At 45.9% G+C, this 24,892-nt stretch overlaps 1 protein-coding gene across 1 annotated transcript in view; it reads right to left on the reverse strand.

Moving 5' to 3' along the window:
• LOC112225772 (protein kinase C alpha type-like) overlaps window positions 1-24,892 on the reverse strand; it is a gene marked incomplete at both ends in the record, with an annotated part of 82,633 nt that overhangs the window by 18,000 nt on the left and 39,741 nt on the right. Inside the window, 2 exon segments of the mRNA XM_042313918.1 lie at window positions 8,298-8,426; window positions 10,139-10,250. Of these exon segments, the coding sequence (XP_042169852.1) occupies window positions 8,298-8,426; window positions 10,139-10,250 (241 nt within the window).

The following is a 24,892-nucleotide window of genomic DNA, read 5'->3' on the forward strand; positions in this document are numbered from 1 at the left end:
GCCGACCGTGGAACAGTGGGTTAACTGCCTTGTCCAGGGGCAGAACAACAGATTTTGACCTTAGCTCAGGGATTCGATCCAGCAATACCCCGTTCAATGGCACTTAAATCTTGCGTCTCGCCCATTTAGAGGGTGAATGGGCAAGACACAAGACATACACAATCCATGTCTCAATTGTCTCAAGGCTTAAAAATCCTTATTTGACCTGTCTCCTCCCATTCATCTACACTGATTGAAGTGGATTTAACAAGTGACATCAATAAGGGATCATAGCTTTCACCTGGATTCACCTGGATCGGTCATGTCATGGAAAGAGCAGGTGTTCTTAATGGTTTGTACACTCAGTGTAAACATCTGGTTCATGGGTAAATGAAGTGACTTGTCTCCTGTTGTGTGTCTATGTGCCCAATAGAGGGAGCCCCAGGTCTCTATTACAGCTCTCTCTAGCTGACAGCCCAAGTCAGAAGTTCACATCTCGCTCAATACAGTCCTGTCCATACACTCCAGGAGTGCTCATTAAACACACACACACACACACACACACACACACACACACACACACACACACACACACACACACACACACACACACACACACACACACACACACACACACACACACACACACACACACACACACACACACACACACACACACTCTGTACCACCGCCATGACATCCGTCACTCAGGACTGCCTCTACCAGTACTCATCATTCAGTCCTTCATCCAGGAATAGAAACACAGGAAAGAACATCTCTTCTATTATAGTCCCAGCTTCTTCTTCTCTGAAGTCTCCTAGTGCAGATCACAGATATTGCTGTATATAAATAACATGATAGGTCATACAGAAAGGGTTACTACACTTCACTACATCGCTAACTCTCATTACTGTATCTGTAATAGAATCACATTGTAGTTAGAGACGACTGGACATCTAACTAGAGGTGAATAATCACACGGATACTATTGTATAAATAGTGTATTAGGGTAGAGAGAATTGTTTTCTTCCTTTTTTGGAAGGCTCAGGATCTTCAGTGTTTATACAGATAAGCACCTAATGCCCATTAAAACCTTTGACAGAGCCGGGATACCTACTTCCTGACTCAGTATTCATAAACCATCTCAGAGCAGGAATGCCCTCATCTTCTTCATTGTGGTCTAAAAGGCACATGTTCCCAGATCAGCACTCGTACTCTGAGAGGCTTTGTGAATATGGGCCCTGGTTTGTGCTCAGGTAATGTTTGTTTATATCAACTGGGCATGCTATTTGCCTCACTCAACCCTGTGCCCCTTGCCAGCATAATCCACTATGACCCTGCCCTGGCAGCACAATTACAAAATATACTATTTCTAAAATTAAATGAGATTTGTAGAAATCTGGATGGAAGGCAGCTCAATCCCCATGAAAAGCCTTTGAAATTCAAATGCCATCTTGCATAACAAAGCGATGTCCGCATGCAGCAGCCGCAGTAGTGTTGTAGCATCAGTAGTAGTGTAGTATCAGTAGTGTTGTAGCATCAGTAGTAGTGTAGTATAAGTAGTGTTGTAGCATCAGTAGTAGTGTAGTATCAGTAGTATTGTAGCATCAGTAGTAGTGTAGTATCAGTAATATTGTAGCATCAGTAGTGTTGTAGCATCAGTAGTAATGCAGCATCACTAGTAGTGTAGTATCAGTAGTGTTGTAGCATCAGTAGTAGTGTAGTAATGCAGCATCAGTAGTAGTGTAGTATCAGTAGTAGTGTAGTATCAGTAGTGTTGTAGCATCAGTAGTAGTGTAGTATCAGTAGTAGTGTAGCATCAGTAGTAGTGCAGCATCAGTAGTAGTGCAGCATCAGTAGTAGTGTAGCATCAGTAGTAGTGTAGTATCAGTAATATTGTAGCATCAGTAGTGTTGTAGCATCAGTAGTAATGCAGCATCACTAGTAGTGTAGTATCAGTAGTGTTGTAGCATCAGTAGTAGTGTAGTATAAGTAGTAATGCAGCATCAGTAGTAGTGTAGTATCAGTCATATTGTAGCATCAGTAGTAGTGTAGTATCAGTAGTGTTGTATAATCAGTAGTAGTGTAGAATAAGTAGTAATGCAGCATCAGTAGTAGTGTAGTGTCAGTAGTATTGTAGCATCAGTAGTAGTGTAGTATCAGTAGTAGTGTAGTATCAGTAGTGTTGTAGCATCAGTAGTAGTGTAGTATCAGTAGTAGTGTAGCATCAGTAGTAGTGCAGCATCAGTAGTAGTGCAGCATCAGTAGTAGTGTAGCATCTGTAGTATTGTAGTATCAATAGTAGTGTAGCATCAGTGGTAGTATCAGTACTAGTATAGCATCAGTAGTATTGTAGCATCAGTAGTAGTGTAGTATCAGTAGTAGTGTAGTATCAGTAGTAGTGTAGTATCAGTAGTAGTGTAGTATCAGTAGTAGTGTAGCATCAGTAGTAGTGTAGTATCAGTAGTAGTGTAGTATCAGCAGTAGTGCAGCATCAGCAGTAGTGTAGCATCAGTGGTAGTATCAGTAGTAGTATAGCATCAGTAGTAGTGTAATATCAGTAGTAGCGTAGCATCAGTAGTAGCGCAGCATCAGTAGTAGAATCAGTAGTAGTGTAGCATCAGTATTAGTGTAGCATCAGTAGTAGTGTAGTATCAGTAGTAGTGTAGCATCAGTATTAGTGTAGCATCAGTAGTAGTGTAGCATCAGTAGTAGTGTAGCATCAGTAGTAGTGTAGCATCAGTAGTAGTGTAGTATCAGTAGTAGTGTAGTATCAGTAGTAGTGTAGTATCAGTAGTAGTGTAGCATCAGTGCATGTCTGGTAATCTGATGAGCTGGGTTGATTCCCACTGTTCAACAGTAGAGTAGTGAGAGAGAATCACACACACTGTACCCGGGCTCCCGAGTGGCGCAGCGGTCTAAGGCGCTGCATTTCAGTGCAAGAAGCATCACTGTAGTCCCTGGTTTGAATCCAGACTGCATCACATCCAGCTGTGATTGGGCGGCGCACAATTGGCCCAGGATCGGCCAGGGTAGGCTGTAATTGTAAATAAGAATTTGTTCTTATCTGACTTGCCTAGTTAAATAAATAAAATAGTTTTATGTCTGTTATACTGCTTCTGCTTTCCATTGATTCCCAGGGCTTTGGAGTCTGTTTTTAAACAGTTTATTTGACCTCATATGATAATAAAGGATGACATGGATGAGCTCTATTCAATCAAAACAGCTGTCTGGAAGTAACAAACTATTCTCATTTTGAACGGTGAGAATGTATGTTTAGAGTCATTCAGCACATTCACTCAATTCACTTCCACTCCATACAAAGCATTATTTATCCCAGAGGAACAATATCGCTGGGCCAAGCAGTGGTTCTCTCACAGCTCTGGGTGAATATAATGTAGACTTTAGCTCTTCTCTCAAACTGAAGCATGTCAGCTCCTACTAAATGTATCTTCTTATCAACACAAACACACTGACATCACTGTGTTTCTCAGCTCAGTGGCTCCATGAACTGTGTGTGTCATTGGCTGGGTCCTTGGATGCCCCTGTGTGTGGTCTGTGTGTGTGTGTGTGTGTGTGTGTGTGTGTGGTGTGTGTGTGTTTTCTGACAGGGGCTTAGACAGCAGAAATGGACGTGTCTGCATCCATGTGTCTGTGACGGTTAAACTCCAGAGCTAACTGGAGATCCTTATTGGCCCTAGGTTATTGTTTTGGTCTTGGACGGAGAGAAAGGAGCAGGGGAAATAAGGATGAGAGGTGGAGGGGAGGGGAGAAGAGGAGAGTAGGGTGAAGTGGGGTGAGAAGAGCTGGGTACAGGAGGACAGAGATAGAGGGAGGAGGAAATGAGAGAGATGGAAAATCAAAAGAGAGTGAGGGACAGTACAAGAGGGATGGAGAGGGAGGGGAAAGAGGGAGAGAGGAAAGAGGGAGAGGGGAAGGAGGGAGAGGGGAAGGACGGAGAGGGGAAGGACGGAGAGGGGAGAGGGGAAGGAGGGTTGAGGGGAAGGAGGGAGAGGGGAAATAGGGAGAGGGAAAGAGGGAGGGGGAAGGAGGGAAAGAGGGAGAGGGGAAAGAGGAAGAGGGGAAGGAGGGAGAAGGGAAGGAGGGAGGGGAAAGAGGGAGAGGGGAAGGAGGGAGAGGGGAAAGAAGGAGAGGGGAAAGATGGATAGTGGAAGGAGTGAGAGGGGAAAGAGGGAGCGGAAAGAGGGAGAGGGGAAGGAGGGAGATGGGAAAGATGGAGATGGGAAAGAGGGAGAGGGGAAAGAGGGAGAGGGGAAAGATGGATAGTGGAAGGAGTGAGAGGGGAAAGAGGGAGGGGAAAGAGGGAGAGGGGAAAGATGGAGATGGGAAAGGGGGAGAGGGGAAAGAGGGAGAGGGGAAGGAGGGAGAGGAGAAAGAGGGAGAGGGGAATGCTGGATTATTCAAGGAGAGAGGGGAGCAGGTTTACTTAGGAGGAAGTGGGGAAGGATGTATAGATGAGAGGGGGATGAAAAGTGAGGACTGCAGGCAGGGATGTTTAGGAAAATAGGAGTGAGGGATTGTACATGATAGCGGGGTATTGAAGGAGAGAGCTGTGAGGAGGGAGAGGAAAATACAGTTTTAGAGAAGTAGAGGAAGACGTTATTGCAGGACAGAGGAGAAAAGGAGGGGGAGATGAGAGGAGAGATGAGGACAGGTGAAAGTGAGGAGAGGGCAGTGTTATGGAAAGAGGTAGAGTGAGAGAGAGAGAGAGAGAGAGAGAGAGAGAGAGAGAGAGCGAAAGAGAGAGAGGGAAAGAGAGAGAGAGAGAGAGGCAATGAGAGAAAGGGAAAGAGAGAGAGAGAAAGAGTGAGAGAGGGAAAGAGAGAGAAAGTAGGAGGGACAAAAAGAGCGTGGAGAGGCGTATTGTATTGGAGAGAGCCTTGGAGATGTGTTTGTGTTTTCTTGGCTGGGCAGATTTAATCAACTTCACATGGCGCTGCACCAGAATGACCTCCACATGTCTGTGGAAACCACAGGGAACATACACAATCTGATGCCACTGTTCAGTCCTCAGCTTGGCAGACCTTCTGGCTCAAATACATTGCTTCTCTCTTTTTGTTTTCTTTCTCTCTCTCTCTCTCTCTCTCTCTCTCTCTGTCATTCTTTCGCTCATTTTTAGTGACTTCTCTCATCTACTCTATCTTCCATTTCTCTCAGTCTCTTTCTGTCTTTTTTCTCTCTTAATCTCTCTCTCTGTCTTGTGTTGTCACGCCCTGGCCATAGAGAGCCGGGTATGGTTCTCAATCAGGGACAGCTGTCTATCGTTGTCTCTGATTGGGAATCATACTTAGGCAGCCTGTTTTGCCACCTTAGTTGTTGGTAGTTGACTGTGTTAGTGGCCTGTATAGCCCTAGTCAGCGTCACGTTCGTGTTTGTTGTTTTGTTGGCGACATTCTTAATAAAATAAAATGTACGCTCACCACGCTGCACCTTGGTCCGGTCATTTCCCTGACGACGTTCGTGACAGAAATACCCAGCACAAACGGACCAAGCAGCGTGGTAAGGAGGACTGGACATGGGAGGACATCCTGAACGGGAAAGGATCCTGGACGTGGGAGGACATCCTGAACGGGAAAGGATCCTGGACGTGGGAGGAGATGCTGGCGGGAAAGGATCCTGGACGTGGGAGGAGATCCTGGCGGGAAAGGATTGCCTGCTGTGGGAGCAGGTGGAAGCAGCGAGGAGGCAGCAAGTAAAAGGGCCCAGGATTACACAGGGTCACGGCTGGCACGAAAGACCGGGAGGCCACTCCAAAAAATGTTTTGGGGGTGCACACGAGGAGATTGGCTGAGTCAGGTTGGAGACCTGAGCCAACTCCTCGTGCTTACCGTAGGGAGCGTGGTACTGGTCAGGCACCGTGTCTCCAGTGCGCTTTCACAGCAGGGTGCGCTACATTCCAGCTCCCCGCATCGGCCGGTCAGAGTGGGCATCCAGCCATGACGTGTGGTGCCGGCTCAGCGCATCTGGCCGCCAGTGTATCTCTACGGGCCAGGATATCCTGCGTCTGCTCTGCGCACTGTGTCTCCGGTGCGTCTGCACAGCCCAGTGCGTCCTGTGCCAGAGCCCCACATTTGCCGGGCGACGGTAACCATCCAGGTAACCATCCAGCCAGGACGGCCCAGTGTACCCGGTGCCTGCTCCAAGAACCAGGCCTCCAGTATGTCTCCCCAGCATGGTGAGTCCTGTGCCTGCTCCAAGAACCAGGCCTCCAGTATGTCTCCCCAGCATGGTGAGTCCTGTGCCTGCTCTCAGAACCAGGCCTCCTGTATGTCTCCCCAGCCTGGTAAGCCCTGTGGCAGCTCCACGCACCAGGCTGTCCATACGTCTCCTCACTCCAGTGATGATCCATGGCACGAAGCCTCCAGTGATGATCCATGGCACGAAGCCTCCAGTGATGATCCGTGGCACGAAGCCTCCAGTGATGATGGCACAAAGCCTCCAGTGATGATCCATGGCACGAAGCCTCCAGTGGGGGGGGTACTGTCACGCCCTGGCCATAGGGAGGCTTTTATTCTCTATTTTGGTTAGGCCAGGGTGTGACTAGGGTGGGCATTCTAGTTTCTTTGTTTCTATGTTTTCTGTTTCTATGTTTTGGCCGGGTATGGTTCTCAATCAGGGACAGCTGTCTATCGTTGTCTCTGATTGGGAATCATACTTAGGCAGCCTGTTTTGCCACCTTAGTTGTGGGTAGTTGTCTGTGTTAGTGGCCTGTATAGCCCTAGTCAGCTTCTCGTTCATTTTTGTTGTTTCTTGTTTTGTGACATTCTTAATAAAATAAAATGTACGCTCACCACGCTGCACCTTGGTCCGGTCATTTCCCTGACGACGTTCGTGACATGTGTGTTTCTATTGTATCTTTCTCTCTCTCTGGAATTGAGTCAGTAACCCTCAACGTCTTCTTTGAGAGAGTCTGGTGGCCTTGTCAACTGTATCGACATCCCTGTCACTGTTAACTCATTGCCCCTGTGAAAAACCTCTTCTCTTAAAGGGATACTTTGGGATTTTGGCAATGAAACCCTTTATTTAGTTTCCCAGAGTCAGATGAACTTGTGGATAACATTTTTATGTCTCTTTATATAGGAAGTTAGAGGTAGTTTCTCGGGCTAATGCTAACTAGCGTTAGCACAATGACTGGAAGTCTATGGGTATGTATCCCTTTAAGGTTATCAATACATCTCACTGATAAAGAGTTACACGCCATGCAAGCAGGAACACACACACCCACCAACAAACACGCACACTTGACATGTGGTAGTAACTAGGTATTTACTTCAACAAGAACCCAAAAAGGAAATGACAGAATATATTAAATTAACTGTGAAACACTGAATCTCATCACTGGCCATGTGTCTCACAGTCCCTGATTGTGTTGAAATGGGGAGGGGAGAGGCGAGGAGGGTACCGCCCACCCAGACTGAGAACGGGTATCAGATGGGGCCTCTGCCAACATTCCTCGTTGTCACAGGCCCGAACCGATCCATGTGTTTCCCATGCCAATAAAGCCCCTTAAAATTAAATAGAATTGAGAGAGGGAGAGGGAGAGGGAGAGGGAGATGAGTGGGAGATGAGAGAGCGACAGAAATATAAACAGGGAAGAGGCACACACATTCTGCAGACTAGGGTGGTATTAGGGTGCCACTCAAATTTTGTGTGTTGCATGTGACTGACCATGACATGTAGAATGCAGCTCATCACTCAGACTCCTTGAATAGCATGACACTTGTGTCATGCCACTCAACTGTAGCTAGCATGCACTGTAAGTGTCATATAAATCATATATAGGTAGCATGTAGTCTGCGTCATGTCAGTCAAATGTATCGTAGCTAGCATGTAGCATGTAGTCTGTGTCATGACAGTCAAATATATCGTAGCTAGCATGTAGCATGTAGTCTGTGACATGACAGTCAAATGTATCGTAGCTAGCCTGTAGCATGTAGTCTGCGTCACGTCAGTCAAATGTATCGTAGCTAGCATGTAGCATGTAGTCTGTGTCATGACAGTCAAATGTATCGTAGCTAGCATGTAGCATGTAGTCTGTGACATGACAGTCAAATGTATCGTAGCTAGCATGTAGCATGTAGTCTGTGACATGACAGTCAAATGTATCATAGCTAGCATGTAGCATGTAGTCTGTGTCATGTCAGTCAAATGTATTGTAGCTAGCATATAGCATGTAGTCTGTGTCATGGCACTCACTACTCACATGTAGCTAACATGTAGTGTAGTCTGTCATGTCACTTACAGATAGCTAGCATGTTTCATTTAGTCATGTCTCTCCCTTGTAGCGTGTGACTCACCTGTGACATGTAGCCTGTCTCCGCTGACGTCGATCTTGAGGAAGATGCGTCCTCTGCGCTCCGTGTGGTCTGTCCCACACAGGCTTGGCACGTTCATCACACACTGATTGTGTACGTTCATGTCGCAGGCTGGACAAACACACACAAACACATTGAGTTTATAACAGGTTTAGGAGCTGGTCATAATATGGTGGAGTTCAGTTAACTGGTCATGGTGAACACACACTCTGCAAGTTATCTGCTGTGCAACACCTAACAATAGTGTTTTATTTGTCTGCAAGTTATCTGCTGTGCAATACTTAACAATAGTGTTTATTTGCCATTTCTACAATAGACCAGCCAGGTATTGGACAGAGCCTCTCTCTCTCTCTCTCTCTCTCTCTCTCTCTCTCTCTCCCTCTCCCTCTTATTCTCTAAGCGTGTTAGAGGACAACACATTGAGTGTTTTTATTAGCGGCTAATGAAGCTAATGAAGACAAACAGGAGAGGGACCAGAGGGAGAGGAGGCTACAGGCCTCCCTCCTACTTTCCTCACCCCCCCTTCCCTATCCCCGATCTCTTTATCTTCATACACCCTCACCATACCTCTCTCCCCACATCTATCCAGCCCCACCATCATTCCTATCGTTCACCCTCGTCCCTACTCTACACTCATCTGTCTAACATACCCCTGCTTCTCCTCATCCCTCTATCTCTGCCCACTCTACCTCAACCTATTCATCCCCAATTCTTCTCTTTCTCTCCCTCACCCCTATTTATCCCTTTCCTTCCTATTTCCACCTCCACCTCCCCCTCTTCCTCCTCTTCTCTTTTTATAGGTGGGAGGACAGGAGAGCCCCAGTGGCAGTCAGATCGGGAGGCTGGGATGTAATAACTAATTTGTTGGCATCAGGCCTCAGGCCTCCCCACATCAATTTATATCAATCTGTTATAATTCTGCCACCAGAGACACTAGAGATGGATGGATGGATGGAGAGGGAGGGAAGGAGGAAGGAAGGGTGATAGATGGGAAAGCTAGAGAGGTAGGAAGGGAGAGTGATGGATGTGGACAGGGAGAGATGGAGAGAGAATGACGAGTGTGGGGAGGGAACAGGAGTGGGTTGAGAGAGTATGGGAAAGATAGATAAGAGAGAGAAGAGAGAGAAGAAAGAAGAGTTGAAGAGGGAGGTGGGACATTTGGAGAGATAGGGAGCGATATGGAGAGAGTAGAAAATGTGTGGGGAGGGGAGTAGGTTGAGAGGTAGTGTGGGGATGGGAGTGGGTTGAGAGGTAGTGAGGGGATGGGAGTGGGAGTGGGTTGAGAGGTAGGGAGGGGATGGGAGTGGGTTGAGAGGTCGGGAGGGGATGGGAGGAGGGGATGGGTGGGTTGAGAGGTAGGGGGGGGAGTGGGTTGAGAGGTAGTGGGGGATGGGAGTGGGTTGAGAGGTAGTGGGAGTGGGTTGAGAGTGGGTTGAGAGGGAGTGTGGGGATGGGTTGAGAGGTAGTGAGGGCATGGGAGTGGGTTGAGAGGTAGAGAGGGGATGGGAGTGGGTTGAGAGGTGGGAGTGAGGGGGTGGGAGTGAGTTGAGAGGTTGTGAGGGGTGGGAGTGAGGGGGGGGAGTGGGTGAGGGGGTAGTGAGTTGAGAGGAGTGAGGGGGTGGGAGTGGGTTGAGAGGTAGTGTGGGAGAGAGGCCTCCCAGAGTGACAGCCCCCTGCTACTCTACAAAACCTCTGTATGTGTGTCTTTCAGAGGGGTGGGGTTAAAAGTCACATTTAAGTTGGACCTTGTGTGCATTTGACCAATAAAGTCATCTCAATCTTATGGTTCAGCTGAGTAAAGGTGTCATTAGAGATTGACTCACTGTCGCATTTCATCCCCTGGTGGATGAGTCCATAGAGGAGGGAGCCACAGTGGTCGCAGAACGTGGGACTGCCGTACGAGTGGATCTTAAACTTGTGCTTGCTTCTGGGGTCCTGGAAACACACACACAAAGATAGAAATGATTGAATTGTTTTGTCAACTGAAGCTTCCAAGATGAACAGCAGCATATGACATAAAATGCCCTGAATAAAAAAACAAACACTGCTGTGAAGAACATTTCCACTCCACAAAGCCATTTCAGATGAGGGAGTTATTGATCCATTCTACTCATTCACCCCTTCTCTATTTCATCAAATGTCAGTGCACTTCGGGACAAGTTTATTAGGACACACTGTAGCAAAGCATTTTGCAAAGGAAAAGGAAAACAAGTGTTTCTTATTAAACAAATCTGGTAGCACCTTCCTGTTTCACAAATGTTTCCCTATTTTGTGCCTAAAGAACAGTACCCAGCTCTACCAATACATACGCTTCAACTACCGGCTCGATTAAGATGGTATGCCTCCAATCCCATAATTCAACAGCCTGTCGCTCCATCTCGCCAACATCTGATGGAATAAATGTGGGATGGAGAGAAAGCTGTGGGAGCTCTGTGGAGCCAGGCAGATGCTTTGATTTGTTGTATTGTGGAACTGTCCATAATGATGAGGAAGACTTTGATGTGGATGTGGGAAAAATGTGTGTGTGTGTGTTGTGAGTGATATTTAGTACAGATATTCAGTACAGTAAATGGAGAGAGGTGAAGAGGGGTTGTACTGTAAGATAGTGTCTCAGGGGAAATAGGATGTCTATCTGTACTGTCTGTTATTCTGATGAATCCGCTTAAAATTTGCATTACATTCCGTTTTTCTTATCACTTGAAAAATCACATATTCAAATGAAAACTGTATCACACAATCAAAATGAGGTTAATCTTGAAAACATGGTTTACACTACATTATATCCTGAGTGTGAGTACGTAAGAAGCTATAGCTTCTTGACTTGTGACCCCATGGTGTCTCACTCTATACTGAGAGGAATCACTTTCTAATCCACCAGCTGTTTATGTTGGACAAAACATCTGGCAGCATCACTGGGTTAGGCTGAGCTAATGAGCCAACGTTCCATCAATGTTAGAAAGCTGACATACAAAGGAACACAACTAGGTGAAGGGTGAGACTGATTTAGACTGTACTGTATATAGAGCATCAGTCTGTACTGTATATAGAGCATCAGTCTGTACTGTATATAGAGCATCAGTCTGTACTGTATATAGAGCATCAGTCTGTACTGTATATAGAGCATCAGTCTGTACTGTATATAGAGCATCAGTCTGTACTGTATATAGAGCATCAGTCTGTATTGTATATAGAGCATCAGTCTGTACTGTATATAGAGCATCAGTCTGTACTGTATATAGAGCATCAGTCTGTACTGTATATAGAGCATCAGTCTGTACTGTATATAGAGCATCAGTCTGTATTGTATATAGAGCATCAGTCTGTCTGTAGAGCATCAGTCTGTACTGTATATAGAGCATCAGTCTGTACTGTATATAGAGCATCAGTCTGTACTGTATATAGAGCATCAGTCTGTACTGTATATAGAGCATCAGTCTGTACTGTATATAGAGCATCAGTCTGTATTGTATATAGAGCATCAGTCTTTTCTATATATTCTTTTGACTTCTCACCATGCCTTTTTCCTTCAACACATCTCTCTCTCTCTCTCTCTCTCTCTCTCACAAACTTTTCTCGAATCTCCACCACCTCTCTCTCTCTCTCTCTCTCTCTCTCTCTCTCTCTCTCTCTTTCTCTCTCACAAACTTTTCTCGAATCTCCACCACCATCTCTCTCTCTCTCTCTCTCTCTGTCTCTCTCTCTCTCTCTCAGATGCAGCCAGGGGTAAAATGGCAGAGCTTGGCCATGCGGGGAAGCGGTAGCTGTGAGTAGAGATGCAGCATGACATTCCAGAAAGAGACTGGGAGAGGAAGTGTGGAAAGGGATCATCTCCTCGACTGTCAGAGCCCTGGAGGCAGCTCTCTTTCTCTCTGTGCATGTGTTCCCTGTGCATGTGTGAGTCTCTGTGTGTGTGTGTGTGTGTGTGTGTGTGTGTGTGTGTGTGTGCGTGTGTGTGTGTGTGTGTGTGTCAGAGTGAGAGAGAACGTGTGAGTGTGTGCATGTGTGTGTGTGTGTGTGTGTGTACTCTATAGTCCTAGAGCTGTGAGTAGGGCACAGACCCAGAAAAGCACAGATGCATGTATAACACTTAAACTAAAACCTAAGCACCAGCTAAGACAAAAGGAGAAAAGGTTTTAGGCTGGGTATCTGTATAACAATTTGTGACAACTCCTGATGTATAAAGGGCTTTATAAACTACATTTGATTGATTGATTGGTTGATTGATTGATTGATTGATTGATTGATTGATTGATTGAGGGTGTGTGTGGTGGTGATTGCCAGAGCCCAGTGGGAGAGTAACCTTTTTTTTATTGAAACGTTATTTTACCAGGTAAGTTGACTGAGAACACATTCTCATTTACAGCAACGACCTGGGGAATAGTTACAGGGGAGAGGAGGAGGGATGTATGAGCCAATTGGAAACTGGGGATGATTAGGTGGCCATGATGGTATGAGAGCCAGATTGGGATTTTAGTCAAAACGCCGGGCTTAATGCCCTTACTCTTACGATAAGTGTTATGGGATCTTTAGTGAACACAGGGAGTCAGGACACACGTTTAACGTCCCATCCGAAAGACGTGACCCAACACAGGGCAATGTCCCTAACCACTACCCTGGGAAATAGCTTTTGGGGGACCAGAGGAAACAGTGCCTCCTACTGGCCCTCCACCACTTCTAGCAGCATCTGGTGTCCCATCCAGGACCACCCCTGCTTAGCTTCAGAGGCAAGCCAGCCGTGGAATGGAGGGTGGTATGCTGCTATCCAGCATCTGGTTAGCGATGCACAGCGTTAATAATTGTTGTTTTAAACAGCAGCACTCATGAATGGGTTGACTATGGGCTTTAGACAGCGTGTGTAGTTGTTCGTGACTAGGCTAAACTAACGTTTTCCTGAGTAGAGGTTTTATAGGATGTAGAAATGATACCCACTCATCGAGTTACAATGGTGTATAGAACATGCACTCAGGTGGTGTGATACAGTTTGACGTTTACTTTACATTCAGCCCAGACCAAGGCAAGTGCAATCAGTACAAATCAATATGGTACATTGAGACAAAGAAAGGAACGCTTGTTTAGTAATATATGTCAGACAAGAGGTGCTCTTTGAAAAATAAGTTGATACTGGTAGTGTGAACAATTGCACATTCTTATAGCTTTTTTAATATAGTAAATGGTGAGGGAATGTGCTGACTAGAGAACCGAATACTGGGCTCCCAAACACCCTGCCTGATCCAAGACAAATGCAGTATGACAATGTGTACTCCATAACAGGTTGAAACTCCAACACTTCAGCAGAGACAGAGTGATAATCTTGATGCCACCCAGTGATCATTGAGATCCTTTACCAAAGATCAATCTGTTACACATTATTGGGTTTCAGCTCATGGTTTGGCCCAGCCAGCCACTCCATGCAGATCAAATCAGAGAATGTTACTGTGTTACAGGGTGCCAGGAGGAAGCTGGTGTCATCGAGGCGCGATGATGATGTAATGATGTACTCCTCCGAGCGTAAGGGCCAGATCATGCAGAAGAAGAGAGGAGAGAGGAGAGTGGAGTGTGTGTGTGTGTGTTTGACGATGAGGCGATGAGGGTAGGCAACAACACATCCGCCACGCTGACCGTCAACATGAGGGCCCCTCGGGGGTGCATGCTTAGTCCCCCCCTGTTCTCCTTATTCACCCACAACTGTGTGGCCGCGCACGACTCCAACACCATCAATGAGTTTGCGGTGGTAGGTCTGATCACTGAGGACGATGGGGCAGCCTATAGAAAGGAGGTCAGTGATCTGGCAGTGTGGTGCCAGGACAGGTGTTTTTTCTAAGAGTGTATCCCCAAGCCATAAGTCTGCTGAATAGTTAACCAAACAGCTACCCAGGCTGTCTGCATTGACCCTTTTTACACTAACTCTTTTGACTCATCACATACGCTGCTGCTACTTATTATTATCTATCCTGTTGCCTAGTCACTTTATTTGTAGTTATATATACATATCTACCTCAATAACCGCATACCCCTGCCCATCAACTCAGTACTGGTATCTCATGTACAGTATATAGCCAAGCTATCATTACTCATTGTGTATTTATTCCATGGGTTATTTTTCTATTATGTTTCTATTTTTCTCTCTGCATTGGGGAAAAGGCCCATAAGTAAGCATTTCATTCTTAGTCTACACAAGCATGTGACAAATCAAATTCGATTTGGATTCCATTTGATCACCAACGGGGAAACTGATAATCAGATAATTCTCCTTTGTGTGGTGTTCTGATCTCTGAGATGAAAGGTGGTCGTGTGTGTGTGTGTGTGTGTCATACAGTAAAGAAAACTCCTGGCCTTAGCCATTGCACCAACAAAAAGCCCACCAATCTGTTCAGTATATATTGTGATGACCGTGTTTCTCTGCTCCTGACATGAGGCGAGTCTGGTAGCCAGAGAGGAAACACCCCAGGGGAGGTTTGGCTGTACTGTGCTCTGCACACTCACAGTGTCTATTTTGGTCTATTTCACCAGCAGGCCCAAGCAGTGGGGTTCTGGCAGTGTATAAATAACCTATTCTAAGGCACTGAGGCCCGTTGTCCAATGTCCTGGGGCTGATCACTACAGTGTGGTGCTCCGTAATACTTTATACATCAATGGGATTTAATGTTAAAGGAAGGGAAGACAACCACTGTTTAGATGCATCCAGAGTTCAGTTTTGAATGTAACAACGCAACAGTAAGTTCTCCCTACTTGTAACGTGGTGTTCTATATTATAATCTGTTGAATGCATCATCTGCAACATAATGTAACTAAGAAATGCCCAAAAAACACCTGATATATAACTGTATGTGTTTGTGTGTCTGGCTGTGGGAAGAGCACAAAGTTGACATGTGTAGTTGCCATGGTGATGGCTGTCAGAGATAATTCAGCAGGAGATTGACTTAAAGAGAAAGGAAGAGAGATGTGAAGTAAGAAAGAAGGATGGAGGAGAAAGATAGAGGAGAAATAATGGTTTTATGTTATTAAAACAGACATACAGTACCATGTTTTACTTATTTCATACAATTTTGAAGGTGCTACTATTGACCATTCGTACATAAGTGTGTATAGAGCCCTGTAGAACCCTGAGGTCACACATCAACCCAGTGCACCCCAGAGTGGGTCACTTTGTGTGTGCGGACGGTGTGTGTGTGTGTGTGTGTGTGTGTGTGTGTGTGTGTGTGTGTTTGTCTGGAGGTTTACAGAGGGTCAAGGAGACAGCGTCTAAGACTCTCAGTACACTCTCAAACCCCAGGGATGGACATCGGATGACCCTGCCATTACAATTGGACTTCATGAGCAATGACTCACACTGTACACAATGTCCAGATCCATTCTGAAGGTTACATGGAGATAGGGGGAGGAGAGAGATAAAGGATAGGGGGAAGGAGAGAGATAAAGGATAGGGGGAAGGAGAGAGAGAAAGGATAGGGGGAGGAGAGAGAGAAAGGATAGGGGGAGGAGAGAGATAAAGGATAGGGGGAGGAGAGAGATAAAGGATAGGGGGAGGAGAGAGATAAAGGATAGGGGGAGGAGAGAGATAAAGGATAGGGGAGGAGAGAGATAAAGGATAGGGGAGGAGAGAGATAAAGGATAGGGGGAGAGAGATAAAGGATAGGGGAGGAGAGAGATAAAGGATAGGGGGGAGAGAGAGAGAGAAGAGAGGGGACAGAGAGAGAGAGAAAGAGAGAGGAAGGAGAAACTGAGCGAGAGGGAGCGAGAGAGGGAGAGGGAGGAGAAACTGAGCGAGAGGGAGAGGAGAGAGGGAGGGGAGAAACTGAGCGAGAGGGGGAGAGAGAGGGAGGAGAAACTGAGCGAGAGGGAGAGAGAGAGGGAGGAGAAACTGAGCGAGAGGGAGAGAGAGAGGGAGGAGAAACTGAGCGAGAGGGAGAGAGAGAGGGAGGAGAAACTGAGCGAGAGGGAGAGAGAGAGGGAGGAGAAACTGAGCGAGAGGGAGAGAGAGAGAGGAGGAGAAACTGAGCGAGAGGGATATAGAGAAGGAGAGGAAGGAGAAACTGAGTGAGAGGGAGAGAGAGTGGGAGCGGGAGGAGAAACTGAGCGAGAGGGAGAGAGAGAGGGAGAGGGAGGAGAAACTGAGCGAGAGGGAGAGAGGGAGGGAGAGGAAGGAGAAACTGAGCGAGATGGATAGAGAGAGGGAGAGGGAGGAGAAACTGAGTGAGAGGGAGAGAGAGAGGGAGAGGGAGGAGAAACTGAGCGAGAGGGAGAGAGAGAGGGAGGAGAAACTGAGCGAGATGGGAGAGGGAGGAGAAACTGAGTGAGAGGGAGAGAGAGAGAGAGGGAGAGGGAGGAGAAACTGAGCGAGAAGAGAGGGAGAGGGAGGAGAAACTGAGCAAGAAGAGAGGGAGAGGGAGGAGAAACTGAGCGAGAGGGAGAGAGAGAGGGAGAGGAAGGAGAAACTGAGCGAGAGGGAGAGAGAGAGGGAGAGGAAGGAGAAACTGAGCGAGAGGGAGAGAGAGGGAGAGGGAGGAGAAACTGAGCGAGAGGGAGAGAGAGAGGGAGAGGGAGGAGAAACTGAGCGAGAGGGAGAGAGAGCGGGAGGAGGGGGGGGGGGTAGTTCCTCCCCCTTAGCATGTTAATTAGGGCCAGAAATGTTGTGCTACAAAAATGTAATACCACACACACATGCCAGCCAGGTCATTCATGATCCACTGTGAAATTAGTCCGTCCAGGTAAGCAGTTCAATCCCAGTGTTAGGCACTAGTTAGAATTGTTTTGGTTTTAACCCTATCCCAAACCTTAACCCTTAACTTAACCACTCAAAATTAATGCCAAAACTGTGATGTTTATGGACGAGGGTTTGGATGTCTGATTCTGCAGTAAGACTGTTAGAGCTTGCACACACACCCACCCACCCATACACACATGCACGCACACGCACGCACACACACACACACACACACACACACACACACACACACACACACACACACACACACACACACACACACACACACACACACACACACACACACACACACACACAAACACACAAATCCTCTTTCTACTGTGGCTAACTACCTCACACAGGCATATTCAAAGCTCATACTGCTCTCTCCTTTCACACTAACCCTCTGAACACGACAACAGTCCTTTCATCAACACTCTGCTTTCATCATCAAACAACAGGACTCATTAGTCTGGTCATGACATTAGTAAGGGTGTATTAATTCATATGGAACATTTTAATTGAGTGTGTGTGCATGTCTATTTATGTGTGTTTGCGTTATGCATGGAAAAGAGACACACAGTGTGTGACCAGCTGCAGTTACTACAGTACAGTGATCTAACAAAGAGCTGAGCCCCTTGTATCTGATACTTCATCTGGAGTATTCCTGCTGCTGTACGTTGTGAGAGGAGAGTTGTGAGGAATCACTAGAAACAAACCACATTCTGTGCACGTGAGAGGATACAACATTGGCTATTGAAAAGTTCTAGATTGTTGCTGCCTTTAAAACCAGAAGTTAGGGGTCACCATAAAGAGGCAATCAGACACCATTTAATGCCCTGTGACATTCCTGGCTGCAATTCTGCTATAGGCACTTTAAAGTGATGGAGACGTCTTATTCATGGTTCACACTGGCCTTGCTAGTTGGCTTATGTTTTGACCATGGCCTGGGCTCTCAGAGGCAGCTGGGAGAGAACAGTGATAAGGATGAGCACGTGATGAGTGTCTTGTTTGTGGAATGGGGCAGATTGCTACCAACCTCTCAGAGGAACCTGTCTATCTCACCATATGCATATCTTTCTGTCTATTAAACCTTGACCTATAGGAGTCTTATCTTTGGGTTCAGCATTTTCCACACCTTCAGCAAATTCACAATTCCAGGAACAATATATTTATTTGAACTAAACAAGTCAGTTACAGTAAAAACAAATTCTTATTTATAACGATGGCCTACTTGTAAAGCCCCCCCCCCGTCTCTCTACAGTATAATAGAAAGGGAAGGGACTGTCTCTCTACAGTATAATAGAAAGGGACTGTCTCTCTACAGTATATTAGAAAGGGAAGGGACTGTCTCTCTACAGTATATTAGAAAGGGAAGGGACTGTCTCTCTACAGTATAATAGAAAGGGAAGGGACTGTCTCTCTACAGTATATTAGAAAGGGAAGGGACTGTCTCTCTACAGTATAATAGAAAGGGACTGTCTCTCTACAGTATAATAGAAAGGGACTGTCTCTCTACAGTATAATAGAAAGGGACTGTTTGTCTACAGTATAATAGAAAGGGAAGGGACTGTCTCTCTACAGTATAATAGAAAGGGACTGTCTCTCTACAGTATAATAGAAAGGGACTGTCTCTCTACAGTATAATAGAAAGGGACTGTCTCTCTACAGTATAATAGAAAGGGACTGTTTCTCTACAGTATAATAGAAAGGGAAGGGACTGTCTCTCTACAGTATATTAGAAAGGGAAGGGACTGTCTCTCTACAGTATAATAGAAAGGGACTGTTTCTCTACAGTATAATAGAAAGGGACTGTCTCTCTACAGTATAATAGCAAGGGACTGTTTCTCTACAGTATATTAGAAAGGGACTGTCTCTCTACAGTATAATAGAAAGGGAAGGGACTGTCTCTCTACAGTATAATAGAAAGGGACTGTCTCTCTACAGTATAATAGAAAGGGACTGTTTCTCTACAGTATATTAGAAAGGGAAGGGACTGTCTCTCTACAGTATAATAGAAAGGGACTACAGTATATTAGAAAGGGAAGGGACTGTCTCTCTACAGTATAATAGAAAGGGACTGTTTCTCTACAGTACATTAGAAAGGGAAGGGACTGTCTCTCTACAGTATATTAGAAAGGGAAGGGACTGTCTCTCTACCGTATAATAGAAAGGGAAGGGCCTGTCTCTACAGTATATTAGAAAGGGAAGGGACTGTCTCTCTACAGTATAATAGAAAGGGAAGGGACTGTCTCTCTACAGTATAATAGAAAGGGAAGGGACTGTTTCTCTACAGTACATTAGAAAGGGAAGGGACTGTCTCTCTACAGTATAATAGAAAGGGAAGGGACTGTCTCTCTACAGTATATTAGAAAGGGAAGGGACTGTCTCTCTACAGTATAATAGAAAGGGAAGGGACTGTCTCTCTACAGTATAATAGAAAGGGACTGTCTCTCTACAGTATAATAGAAAGGGAAGGGACTGTCTCTCTACAGTACATTAGAAAGGGAAGGGACTGTTTCTCTACAGTATATTAGAAAGTGAAGGGACTGTCTCTCTACAGTATATTAGAAAGGGAAGGGACTGTCTCTCTACAGTATAATAGAAAGGGAAGGGACTGTCTCTATACAGTATAATAGAAAGGGACTGTCTCTCTACAGTATAATAGAAAGGGAAGGGACTGTCTCTCTACAGTATAATAGAAAGGGAAGGGACTGTCTCTATACAGTATATTAGAAAGGGAAGGGACTGTTTCTCTACAGTATATTAGAAAGGGAAGGGACTGTCTCTCTACAGTATAATAGAAAGGGAAGGGACTGTTTCTCTACAGTACATTAGAAAGGGAAGGGACTGTTTCTCTACAGTATAATAGAAAGGGAAGGGACTGTCTCTCTACAGTATATTAGAAAGGGAAGGGACTGTTTCTCTACAGTATAATAGAAAGGGAAGGGACTGTCTCTCTACAGTATAATAGAAAGGGACTGTTTCTCTACAGTATATTAGAAAGGGAAGGGACTGTCTCTCTACAGTATAATAGAAAGGGAAGGGACTGTCTCTCTACAGTATAATAGAAAGGGAAGGGACTGTCTCTCTACAGTATAATAGAAAGGGAAGGGACTGTCTCTCTACAGTATAATAGAAAGGGACTGTCTCTCTACAGTATAATAGAAAGGGACTGTCTCTCTACAGTATAATAGAAAGGGAAGGGACTGTCTATCTACAGTATAATAGAAAGGGACTGTTTCTCTACAGTATATTAGAAAGGGAAGGGACTGTCTCTCTACAGTACATTAGAAAGGGAAGGGACTGTCTCTCTACAGTATAATAGAAAGGGAAGGGCTGCTGATTGTGAATGCTATTTGTGTTTGCTTAGGCTCACACACTGGCACACATTGACAGACAAACACAGACACACGTATGCACGTATGCACGCACACACAAGCACACACGCACGCACGCACGCACGCACACAAACAAACAAAACACTCACGCACACACACAGTAAGTTGAATGTAATCATGATACTTATCCAAATGGAGACTCTGTGGAGACGTGGGAAGTTGACTTTATTAATATATTCAGTATGTTTCACACAACGGGCTCTATTTCAGCTCATCCATCATTGGACAGATGCCCCATCAACTGTGGCTGCTACCTTCCCAGAATGCAGTGCTCCAGCCTCCATTCCCCTGCTCTCCATTTCCCTGGTGTGTTCATTAAAGCCTCTCCTGTCTGAGTACAGGATGGCTCACCGTTCACACGTACGCACGCACGCACACACCCACACACACTCCCACCCACACACACACCCACATCCACACACACATACGTTAATCACTGTGATACTTCTGCCATGACCAAGGAGGACAGGCCCCAGGTGGCCAACAAAACACACACACACACACACACACACACACACACACACACACACACACACACACACACACACACACACACACACACACACACACACACACACACACACACACACACACACACACACACACGTCACACACACACACAGACCGTCTGCACAGACTAAGTACTGGGAGGCAAAGTGAACCGTCACAGGAAACAAATACCATTACAAAGTAAGCAGCCACCTTCCCATGTTCTTCACTGTTCTTTCTATTCACATCTGGTGGCATCGTATTGATCCCCAACAAAAGTCAATCTGTAATTCTGGGGGAAGAGTATAATATGAAGAGAAGTATAGATAGAGATAGATGAGGCAGAGGTCAATGGAACTCGACCAAAACAATGGAATTGCCATGGAAACATGTGGGGGAAAGATGCTGTGGGGGAAAGATCATGAATCTCCTCATTGCCCTACAGCAAAATTAGCCTACATTTAGGCTACTGTTTATATTTGTATTTCACAGTATGTTGAGGTAAACATCGGAGTATAATGCTGGTATGGATGTCAACTCCAATACATGTCCATGTCATCGTTACCAATCAACTGCATTACAGTTAAAAACGACTGTCTACCACCCATTTCTCTATGCTAGCTATGCTAATCAGCTTATATGAACAAGAGTTAGCATTTAACAGCCACTTCTACTAAACCTGAAAAGGGAATACTTCTAAATGTTATGCAGCGAAAATAGCCACACATATCCAATTCCGACTCCAGTAACAACATTGTTTTCCTGTTACAACACATCAGTCATGACGGACTTAACCAGTATCCACTTTGTTAGATCAGATTTGTTCAATGTATGCCAATCTGCCGTCCATCTTCTTCTATCCCCCACGGTCTGCGTTCCATTGACCTCTTTACCACATCCATTGCTGTCTTCCTACATCTGGCGGTGTGTTGAACCCCCGTCATACACACGGTTCAATCTGTACTGTACATCCTCCTGCATGGTAACTGTCTTGGAGTGGAGAGTCTGATCTGCTGAGGATCAGTGTTTCAAAAACACAGCTTTACACAAGTGCTTATAGGATCTGTGACGTCATGCAGAAGAACAAACACAGTAAATGACACTTCAACCAGTATGTCAAGGAGGACTGTGGGAGATTGTGGGAGCCCCCGTGTGGTATAATTATACATCATGGAAATACTCACATATAGGTTTGCCATTTGTGTACAAAATGTGGGATGTTGTGTCAAATTGTATTGGTCACATACACGGGATTAGCAGATGTTATTGCGGGTGTAGCGAAATGCTTGTGCTTCTAGCTCCAACAGTGCAGTAATATCTAACTAGTAATATCTAACAATTACACAACATAGACGCTAGTCTATGTCTAAATAAAATTTGATTTGATTTGATAGGCAGCAGCCTCTAATATGCCATTGATGGCTGTTTAACAGTCTGATGGCCTTGTGATAGAAGCTGTTTTTCAGTCTCTCGGTCCCAGCTTTGATGCACGTGTACTGACCTTGCCTTCTCGATTATAGTGGGGTGAACAGGCAGTGGCTCGGGTGGTTGATGTCCTTGATGATCTTTTTGGCCTTCCTGTGACATCGGGGCTGTAGGTGTCCTGGAGGGCGGGTAGTTTGCCCCCCGGTAATGCGTTGGGCAGACCGCACCACCCTCTGGAGAGTCTTGCGGTTGCGGACGGTGCAGTTGCCGTACCAGGCAGTGATTCAGCTCGACAGGATGCTTTTAATTGTGGATCTGTAAAAGTTTGTGAGGGTTTTAGGTGACAAGCCACATTTCTTTAGCCTCCTGAGGTTGAAGAGACTCTGTTGTGCCTTCTTCACCACACTGTCTGTGTGGGCGGTCCATTTAAGTTTGTCAGTGATGTGTACGCCAAAGAACTTGAAGCTTTCCACCTTCTCCACTGTGGTCCCGTTGATCTAGATGTGGGGTGCACCCTCTGCTGTTTCCTGAAGTCCACGATCATCTCCTTAGTTTTGTTGACGTTGAGTGAGAGATTGTTTTCCAGGCACCACACTCCCAAAGCCCTCAGCTCCTCCCTGTAGGCTGTCTCGTCATCGTTGGTAATCAAGCCTACTACCGTCGTGCCGTCTGCAAACTTGATGATTGAGTTGGAGGCGTGCTTGGCCACACAGTCATGGGTGCACAGGGAGTACAGGAGGGGGCTGATCACGCACCCTGGTGGAGCCCCAGTGTTGAGGTGGTATGGAGGTGATGTTTCCTACCTTCACCACCTGGGGGTGGCCCGTCAGGAAGTCCAGGGCCTCAAGCTTAATGATGAGCTTGGAGGGTACTATGGTGTTGAATGCTGAGCTATAGTCAATAAACAGCATTCTTACATAGGTATTCCTCTTGTCCAGATGGGATAAGGTAGTGTGATGATGATTGCATCGTCTGTGGATCTATTGGGGCGGTAAGCAAATTGAAGTGGGTCTAGGGTGGCAGGTAAGGTAGAGGTGATATGATCCTTGACTAGTCTCTCAAAGCACTTCATGATGACATGCTACGGGGCGATAGTCATTAAGTTCAGTTACCTTTGCCTTCTTGGGTACAGGAACAATGGTGGCCATCTTGAAGCATGTGGGGACAGCAGACTGGGATAGGGAGAGATTGAATATGCCCGTAAACACACCAGCCAGTTGGTCTGCGCATGCTCTGAGGATGTGGCTAGGGATGCCGTTTGGACCGGCAGCCTTGCAAGGGTTAACATGTTTAAATGTTTTACTCACTCCGGCCACGGAGAAGGAGAGCCCACAGTCCTTGGTAGCGGGTGGCGTCATTGGCACTGTGATATCCTCAAAGGGTGCGAAGAATGTGTTTAGCCTGTCCGGAAGCAAGACGTCGGTCTCGGCGACATGGCTGGTTTTCCTTTTGAAGTCTGTGATTGTCTGTAGACCCTGCCACATACTGAGTGTCTGAGCCATTGAATTGCGACTCCACTATCTCTATACTAAAGTTTAGCTTGTTTGATTGCCTTGCAGAGGGAATTATTACTCTGTTTATATTCTGCCATATTACCGGTCGCCTTGCCATTGTTAAATGCGGTGGTTCGCATTTTCAGTTTCGAGTGAATGCTACCATCTATCCACAGTTTCTAGTTAGGGTATGTTTTAGTAGTCACAGTGGGTATTACATCTCCTATACACTTCCTTATGAACTCAGGCACCGTGCGTCTAGATTATTTTCACATGCTACCCGGAATATATCCCAATGCACATGATCAAAACAATCCTGAAGCGTGGATTCCGATTGGTCAGACTTGCGTTGAATAGTACGAAGCACGGGCACTTCCTGTTTGAGTTTCTGCCTATAGGTCGGGAGGAGCAAGATTGTGATATGGTCAGATTTGCCGAAAGGAGGGTGGGGGAGGGCCTTGTAAGCATCCTGGAAGTTTGAATAGCAATGGCCGAGAGTCTTCGTAGCACGAGTAGGACAGTCAATATGTTGGCAGAATTTTGGCAGCCTAGTCCTCAGATTTGCTTTGTTAAAATCCCCAGCTACAATAAATGCAGCCTCAGGATATGTGGTCCAGTGAAGTTCTTTGAGGCCCGTCGAGGTTTCGGCTTGAGCTGGGATGTAAATGGCCCTGGCGATGACAGAGGAGAATTCTCTTGGGAGATAATATGGTCGGCATTTAATTGTGAGGTATTCTAGGTCGGGTGAACAAAATTACTTGAGTTCCTGTATGTTCCTAGAATTACACCACGAGTCATTAATCATGACCCCCCTTCTGCTTCCCGGAGAGATATTTATTCCTGTTTGCTCGATGTACTGAGAATCCTGCTGGCTTTACTGACTCGACAGAGTATCCCGAGAGAGCCATGTTTCCATGAAACAAAGTATGTTACAGGCCCCGATGTCTCTCTGGAAATAAATCCTTGGTCTAATCTCATCAACATCATTATCCAAAGACTGAACATTAGCGAGTAATATACTCGGAAGCGGTTGTTGGTGTGCGCGCCTCCTACGTCGAACCAGCA

The sequence above is a fragment of the Oncorhynchus tshawytscha genome, unplaced genomic scaffold, assembly GCF_018296145.1.
Source record: "Oncorhynchus tshawytscha isolate Ot180627B unplaced genomic scaffold, Otsh_v2.0 Un_contig_14275_pilon_pilon, whole genome shotgun sequence".
Lineage (NCBI taxonomy): Eukaryota > Metazoa > Chordata > Actinopteri > Salmoniformes > Salmonidae > Oncorhynchus > Oncorhynchus tshawytscha.